The sequence below is a fragment of the Anguilla rostrata genome, chromosome 12 (genome assembly GCF_018555375.3).
Source record: "Anguilla rostrata isolate EN2019 chromosome 12, ASM1855537v3, whole genome shotgun sequence".
In the NCBI taxonomy this organism is placed as follows: Eukaryota; Metazoa; Chordata; class Actinopteri; order Anguilliformes; family Anguillidae; genus Anguilla; species Anguilla rostrata.
Window position 1 is genome coordinate 34,102,443 of NC_057944.1, and position 8,768 is coordinate 34,111,210.

The following is an 8,768-nucleotide window of genomic DNA, read 5'->3' on the forward strand; positions in this document are numbered from 1 at the left end:
AACCAAGCTGAAATTCTTAATTAACTGTCTGAGCTGCAGTGAAGTTAATTATAAAACGCTGGTACCTAAACCAGAGCTCCTGTAGCATCTGACACTTGGAAAAACCACACTACCACCCCCCCCCCCTCCACGCCATCCACCCCCCCATCTCACCCCCTCCACCACCCTCAATTTTCCTTGTTTCTTCCATCTCCGACTCCAACACGCCTCTCATTACAGAAGGCAGAAGAAACACATCCTTTCTGCTTAGATCTTTACTCCGCTTGGAGGGGAGAAAGGTGCACGCGCACACACACACACACACACACACACACACTCGCCCTTCTCGCCTTCGCGAAAGTTTTACCCCATTCTTTCCGCGTTTTATCGACAAACCGCTCAGACGCGTTCCTGTCCGGTAACGACAGGTGGAATTATGGGAACAGAGCGCGCTCAGCACCGAAAATCACAGCACAAGCCGAGGAGGTCGGCGAACAGACAGGCATCCGCACTTTTTTTCCCCCGCTGGTGATGCACGCACCCGCACACAACGAATCAAAGCATTTACCCCCCCCCCCCCGCCCTTCACCGCCTGATGGGGAGGTCTGCTAAGGAGAAATAGGTTGATCCATCCCCTGTAATTATGGGCAGTACATTCCCTGTTCATCCACTGTCTCCTGCGTTTCCCCTGCAGGGCAACAGTGACGGCCTCCTCTATAAGGGCAGGGACGCTAATTAAGCACATTTACCAGGAGTGGGTCCATGGCGGCGCCTGATTGGCCAGTTACACAGGCGCGCTGTCACACGATGCAGAGCTACAGCGTGGTCAACTGCGCGGCTGCCCAACTCCAGCACTTAGTGTCCAAGGCCTCCTGCTCCAGCGATAAGGGCCGTCTCCACTGGGAACTATAACTATAACCGGGACGATATATCAGAGACTATAAACCTTTAGCTGGTGTTCCACATCCACGGGGTGTTACTAACACATACGCTTCCGAGCACGAATGGAAGAGAGCTCGACCGGCTACGCTATGGATTGCGTTAAATAATTTCTATATCGGTCCTATACCATTTTTACAGTGTAGACACTTCTCAATCATTTGAATGGAAAATAGTTTTTATAATTGCATCACAGTCATGATGGCTGTCATTCCTGATAGAAATGAACCTTGAACCGTTTGAAGAGTAGGTTTTTCTATGGAAAGAACAGGTTTTATCAAAATTCTAAATCAGTGTTCTGGAATGCCATCGCTGTCAGTTTCCCGCAGTGATTGTGACATCAGCATTAGAATGTTCGGTTCAGAACGTTCTAATCACACGCCTGAAAGGGTGAGCCAATTCCAGGGCCAGGCTGGGGCTCTCACTGGCTTGGCTGGAGCTTTAGGGTACAGTTCCACCCTTCAGGTTTTGTGTGTGTTTGGGGCATTGGGTGAGGAAGCAGCACCGCTGGGCCCCGTAGCCCAGGCCCACAGCACCGCTCTCAGCCCGTGTCTGAGGCTTGGGCACCTCCCCCCTGCTCACACTCACTGTTGTTGGGATTGTCTCCGATGATGTGGTGCCGCCCGCTCCAGTACCACAGGAGCAGCGTGGCGTCCCGGGACCCCGAAACGATGTAGCAGTCGCCCCCGATGTAGGACTCGGACCGGGCCAGACACGTCACCACGTCCCAGTGCCCGAACACGATCTGGGTCAGCTTTCCTGTGGAGCAGAGGTGGGGGAGACAAAGGTGCTGATTGGCTCCTGCAGTGACCACACCCCTTACAGGTGAGCCCGCATGGACAATACCGGCGAGCTTGGAAACACCTCTGTCAAGGAATAGCTGTCTCAGTACAGAATGAGGAGTGGGTACCTGTCTCAGTGCAGAATTAGGAGTGGGTACCTGTCTCAGTACAGAATTAGGAGTGGGTACCTGTCTCAGTGCAGAATTAGGAGTGGGTACCTGTCTCAGTACAGAATTAGGAGTGGGTACCTGTCTCAGATACAGAATTAGGAGTGGGTACCTGTCTCAGTGCAGAATTAGGAGTGCGTACCTGTCTCAGTGCAGAATTAGGAGTGGGTACCTGTCTCAGTGCAGAATTAGGAGTGGGTACCTGTCTCAGTACAGAATTAGGAGTGGGTACCTGTCTCAGTACAGAATTAGGAGTGGGTACCTGTCTCAGTGCAGAATTAGGAGTGGGTACCTGTCTCAGTGCAGAATTAGGAGTGGGTACCTGTCTCAGTGCAGAATTAGGAGGGTACCTGTCTCAGTGCAGAATTAGGAGTGGGTACCTGTCTCAGTGCAGAATTAGGAGTGGGTACCTGTCCAGTACAGAATTAGGAGTGGGTACCTGTCTCAGTACAGAATTAGGAGTGGTATCTGTCTCATACAGAATTAGGAGTGGGTACCTGTCTCAGTACAGAATTAGGAGTGGGTACCTGTCTCAGTGCAGAATTAGGAGTGCGTACCTGTCTCAGTGCAGAATTAGGAGTGGGTACCTGTCTCAGTGCAGAATTAGGAGTGGGTACCTGTCTCAGTGCAGAATTAGGAGTGGGTACCTGTCTCAGTACAGAATTAGGAGTGGGTACCTGTCTCAGTGCAGAATTAGGAGTGGGTACCTGTCTCAGTGCAGAATTAGGAGTGGGTACCTGTCTCGGTGGAGTAGACGCGGAAGCTCTTGTCCCAGAAGCCGCACACCAGGATGTAGCGGTTGTCGGCCGTCACCACAAAGCAGTGCGTGTTGATCTGGATGCTCTGGTCCACCAGGTCTGTGATTTGTCTTTTGTTCATCCCAGAGTTATTGGCTGACACGAGACATTGAAAATGAAATGAACACGGGAGTCCAGATGAAAAAATCTTACAGAATCGCTGCACAGTTCCCTCACTTACAATACTGTACATGTTTCCAGACACACCCCCCGCCCCAGTACACTTCCCCCCGCCCCTCTCAGACCTTTTAGGTCCCGGTAACTCACCAATAAGGGGGTCCATCTCGATGGGCAGGTGGTGGGCCTGTTCCAGAGAGTACCCTGGTGCTCCCCTGAGACCTGTCCCACACACACAGAGCCTGTTACTGTCAGTCTGCACACCTACCTCACACACACGCACACACACACACCTACCTGTCTCACACACAGACACACACCTATCACACACACCACACACACATACACATCTATCACACACACACACACATACATCACATACATATCTCTTACACACACACACACACACACACCTATCTCTCGCTCTTCTACACACACACACACACACACACACACCTATCTCTCACACACACACACACACATGCTACAGAGCACAAACCATCATTAAACGCGCAGAAAAGCACACATAAAAATGCGGAAGGGGGCCTTATTATCACTTATTATTCCTGCGACCCAAAACACACTTCGCTGCAAGCGGAGCTGCAGCTCATCATTAGCGCACGGGGCAGGGAGGGGCATGCGGCTCGAAGACAAAGCGGGAGTGTAGAACAATCACTGCAGTCGCAGCCCTAAATTGCTGGAACCTTGCCTCTCACCTCCCAACCTCCTGACCCAGCGAGCGATATGGGGGGGGGGCGGGCGAGGGGTGTGGTGGGGCATGGCGGGCCGGGACCAGGCGGGGGGGGACACACGCAAATGGCACATGGAAGCGCTCCCTTCAAAATTCGTAACTGCACTGTACCTCCAGATGTGGCCCTACACCTGCTAAGAGCCCTGGGGCATTAGCAGGGCGGGCATACGGTGCATGTAGGGTGTGTGTGTGTCTGTGTGTGTGGTTTTGTTGTGTGCTGCTGTGTGACGTGTGCGGCGCTGTGCGTGTGGTGTGTGCGTGTGTGCGTGTGTGCGTGTATCTGCGTGAGCGTGTGCATGTGTGTGTGTGTGTGTCTGCGTGTGCGTGTGTGTGTGTGTGGGTGTGTCTGCATGTGTGTGTGTGTGTGTGTGTGTGTCTGTGTGTCTGGTTGTGTGTGTGTGTATGTGTATGTGTGTGTGTGTGAGTGAGTGAGTGTGTGCATGTGTGTGTGTGTGGGTGTGTCTGCATGTGTGTGTGTGTGTGTGTGACCGGGCCGCTCACCGACGGTGTTGTGCCAGCGGTTGACGGCGAAGAGCCGGCTGCAGGTGACGGTGACGGCGGCGGGCACGCTCAGGTGGGGCAGGGTGTTGGCGGCCACGTGGGTGACGGGCGAGTTGGAGGGGAACTTGAGCACCATGATCACGTCCTGCTGCATCTGGTCCTTAAACATGAGGGGGCTCTGCGGAAGGAAACACTGATGAGTAGAAGAGAGAAAGACGGAGGGAGGGGTAGAGGAGGGGAGGGGAGGGGAGAGATGGAGGGAGGGAGGGAGGGGAGGGGGGTCGGGAGGGGCAGAGGGGTCGGGATTATGGATTGAGAGAAGAAGAGAAGAAGACAGAATGGAAAAAAGAGGCAATTAGTGTGGCGGTTTGAGGAAAAACAAGGTAAAGACACAGGAGGAGGCCGCATGCCTGGGGGGGGTGGGGTGTAGGGGTTTGGGGGGGGGGGGCATCTCAACAGGGGACCCCCTTCAAGATGCACCCAGTACAGACACCAGGGTGGAACAGTGGGTGAAGGGGTCTGGACCCCCCCCGGCGTCATGGAAACTGTTTAGTGAGGGGTTAATCGGAGGTGGTGGATTTTAACGTGAGTGATGAATTGCAGGAACACATAAACCACATTAAAAATACAACCGTATAGAGTCAAAACAAACGCATGAGGCATAATGAATGCACAAAAATAATGGATAATACATGCAATTAAATCTAATTCAGAAACCAGTGCTGCCAAGCCAATCAGGGAAGAAAATGACAGGGCGATGCCTCTCTCATTGGACGGGGGAATAAAGCACAGGTATTGTCAGAGGCGTTTTTTTGGCAGGGCGTTGATGGCCAGGTGCCAGAGCGCATTTTCCCTGCCTGACACGTTCTCCCCGCGTACGATAGTGAATGACAGAAACGCAGCGATGACAAGTTTTCTCTCCCGACCGCCTGGTTTCCTGTGAGTGACAGCCAGCGCAAGCGCGGTGACTCATCAACCAGCTCCACCGGCGAATCAGCGCTAAGCAGAAGCCCCGGGAATGTTCACGCCCGGTCAGGAAATACACCCACAGTCTCTAAGTTTTACGGCTCCAAGTTTTAGAGACTTTAGAGCCCTGCGATAGTTTGGCGGCCTGTGTCCAGGGCGTATTCCTGCCTCTCTCCCAATGCATGCTGGGATAGGCTCCAGCACCCCCCCCCGCGACCCTGCTCACGATAAGCGGGCGTAGTTAACGGATGGAATGGATGGAAGCTTTAGAGACTCGACCTCAAGGGCCGGAGAAGGAGGCAACCGGGCGAGCCAATGGCAGCGGCGCGCCGGTATGACGTCACTCCCGTGTCATCGCTGATGCGCGTAGCATGACTCAGCCCGCGAGCCCCCCGACTTCTATTTACGCGCTCTCGCGTTCCGTCTCTCCGGACGGGAATGGCCTGCGCATGTTGCTCTTATGAAGGGACTCCAGCGCTCCGGGGCCTTGCTACAATGCAGACTCAATCGGGGCTGTTTCTGAGGCTGTGGAGAATCGAGTTAAACTATCCCTGTGGGACACGACCGGCAAACGGTCCTGCTCAACGTCTGGGAAGCCGGGTAGAACAAAGGGGAAGCAGATGCCTCTTCCTTACGTGTTTCGCCCAATTCACTGTCCGTTGTGTGGAGTGAAGTTCTGCGTCCAGTGCGTAAGAGAGCACCCCCTGGCACAACGTTATCTACACGGGAGGCGAAAGGTCGCTAGCTTGTTTCCACGGGGACAGAAAGCGAGCTACTGAAGTTGTTTGATGCGACCGCGCGATAGCGCTGCGAAAACAACGTGAGGTGAGGTGGTCACGACTGAGTTAGCCTCCACATTCAGATGAACGCATATGGAACTCTGGCACAAATAAACACACGGCCCGGAGACGGGCGTGGGGAACATGTGTACACATGTATTTGATTACGGGGGGATTTATTGTTCATGTTCTGTCTCTGGCGCTTCCAGCCTGGCTTGCTTGCAGTGCAGCACAATCCCACCCGAAAGAGAAATGTTTCTTTTTTTTTTTTTTTTTTTTAAAAGGAACAGTCCAGAACAGAGATCCTTCTCTGAACCTGGTGAATATCCACCTCACTTCCTCCGGCTGAGGTCATGTGACACATGCTTCTCACGCAGTCACTGTTCTGACCCCAATCTCACAGCTCATACACACCCACACACATACGCACGCATGCACGTAAACACACATTCACACACACGCACGTAAACACACACACACACACACACACACACACACACACACACACACGTGCGCGCACACACACGCATGCACACACACACACGTACACGCACGCATGCATGCACACTCGCATGCACCTACACACACACACACACACACACACACATATGCATGCAAGCACGCACACACACACATGCACGCACAAATACAAACACACACACACACACACACACACACATGCACGAACACACACACACACACACGCACACATGCACAAACACACACACACACACACGCACACATGCACAAACACACACACACACACGCACGAACACACACACACACACACACACACATGCACAAACACACACACACACACTAGGACTGTTAAAAAAGTCCCAGCATGCACGCTGCCCTCACCAGGTGCATGGCGGAGCTTCGTGGCGGATGTGGCTCAATAAGCAACTGAGATGGAGTCTGTCCAAAACACTGAATCTGCACCTCCATCGCCTGCAGGGAGGGGGGGGGGGGGAGAGAGAGAGAGAGAGGGAGAGAGAGAGGGGAGGGGAGGGAGAGAGAGAGCTGCTGTCACAGTCGATATGCATCAGAGTGATGGGTCAATGCGTTACTTGACAATGCAGGCAAATCCGGACTCAGCCATGCCTCTCGGGTAGGGGTGGGGGTGGGGATGGAGACGGGTGCGTTCCCAATTCGCCCAGGCGCTCACCAACCCCCCCACCCCTCCCACCCTAGACCGCAGAATCATCGGAGTGTTAGTATGGAAGAGACAAGCCTTTTCCTATTAACATGCTTCACTAAACCATTCCCATTTCCAGGCCTGAGGCCCACCGAGCTCAGCCTAACCTGGAGTGACACGTAGCCTGGGCCACAGCAGCCTGCTCCTACATCTTATTGTGCTTAAAACAAAGGGAGAGAACAAACACACACACACAAGCATGCATGTGCGGACACACACACACACACACACACAAGCATGCATGTACGCGCACACACAGACACACACACAAGCACGCATGTGCGCACACATACACACTCATGAAGACAACTAAGCATGTGCGCACACATACACACACACAAACACAAGCACACACACGCACACTCATAAACACACATGTGTGTGCACACACTCTCACACACACACACACACAAGCACGCATGTGCGCACACATACACACTCATGAAGACAACTAAGCATGTGCGCACACATACACACACACAAACACACAATCACAAGCACACACACGCACACTCATAAACACACATGCATGTGCACACACTCTCACACACATACTCACAAACACAAGCATGCATGTGCGCACACACACACACGCACACAAAAACACGTTTGTGCACACACACACACACACACACACAAAGACATACACACACACTCACAAGCACACATGCTTGCATACTCAAATACATATTAATGTGCACATACACTCAAACGCAGATGAAAATGCTTGAATGCACAAACATTTACACACAGAGGAAAGAAAGAAAATACCTTAATGAATGAGGAGTTTAGGAGAAAAGTGTATGGGTCTCTTATGAAATATGGATCTGGAAGTTTCTGGAAGGGGGGAGGGGAGAGATGGAAGGTCATGTGGAATGATTTCCAGGAAAGTCAAAGTGCTGAAGGCCAACACAGAGGAGACGGTTTTGTTTTCACACACGCAGTCGCTGCGCTACAACACAGGCTAAGACACCAGCTTCCTGCCTGAAGCCTGAGCCAGAGTGAACAAGGGTGCGAGGGAGGGAGAGAGGGAGAGAGAGAAGGGAGGGAAAAAGGGAGGGAGGGAGGGAGAGAAGGGAGGGAAAAAGGGAGGGAGAGAGGGAGAGAGGGAGGGAGGGAGGGCAGCCACCGGAGAAAGTGATTGATGTGACTAGAGCCAGCCCCACCATCAGAGGTGAGCTTGTAGATGTCTGTCAAACCCCGCCCCCCCCCCCCCTTACACAATGAAGCCGCTCTCTCATAACACACTACAGGCTCCCATACAGAACCATCAACATCAGAAGCAGCGATGCCAGGTACAACCTGCTCTGTGAAACGCACCAATCAGAGGGAGCCGGGCTTAAGGTCAAACCGCATGAGGGCCAATCAGAGGGAGCTGGGTTTTAAGGTCAAACCGCATGAGGGCCAGACACAAGCAGACAGAACCGTGACACTGAGCGGCACTTATAAAAAAAAAAATTTTTTTTTTAAATGAAAAATTGGCGGTGTTCTGTCGTGCGGATGGTCCTGCTGTCCCGGGCCGCGCGGTTCGGGACGGGCAGCGCCCCGCCACATTTGGCAGCGATTTAAGCGTCAGTCGGCGGCGCTTTAAGTGATGAGCAGTTTTCATTACCGCTATTTTTGGGGCGAGGGGTCGGGACGTCCGGCGTTCGAACGCGGTAATCGGACACGGAGATCAGAACGCAGGACGCCACATGTGGAACACATCAGCGCAGTTCTTTTTCCAGCCGATCTGTTCGTGAACAAGGATATTAGGGGCAGGGGTGTGGGGTGGGGGTGGGGGCACTTCTAC

General features: G+C 53.0%; 1 protein-coding gene across 1 annotated transcript in view; it reads right to left on the reverse strand.

Moving 5' to 3' along the window:
* nbeab (neurobeachin b) overlaps positions 1-8,768 on the reverse strand; it is a 316,449-nt gene that overhangs the window by 11,333 nt on the left and 296,348 nt on the right. The window contains exons 49-53 of the mRNA XM_064301505.1: positions 6,640-6,729; positions 4,034-4,226; positions 2,932-3,003; positions 2,605-2,760; positions 1,507-1,677 (exon numbers count right to left, since the gene is read on the reverse strand). Coding sequence (XP_064157575.1) covers positions 1,507-1,677; positions 2,605-2,760; positions 2,932-3,003; positions 4,034-4,226; positions 6,640-6,729 — 682 coding nt within the window. The remainder of the gene's footprint in view (positions 1-1,506; positions 1,678-2,604; positions 2,761-2,931; positions 3,004-4,033; positions 4,227-6,639; positions 6,730-8,768) is intronic.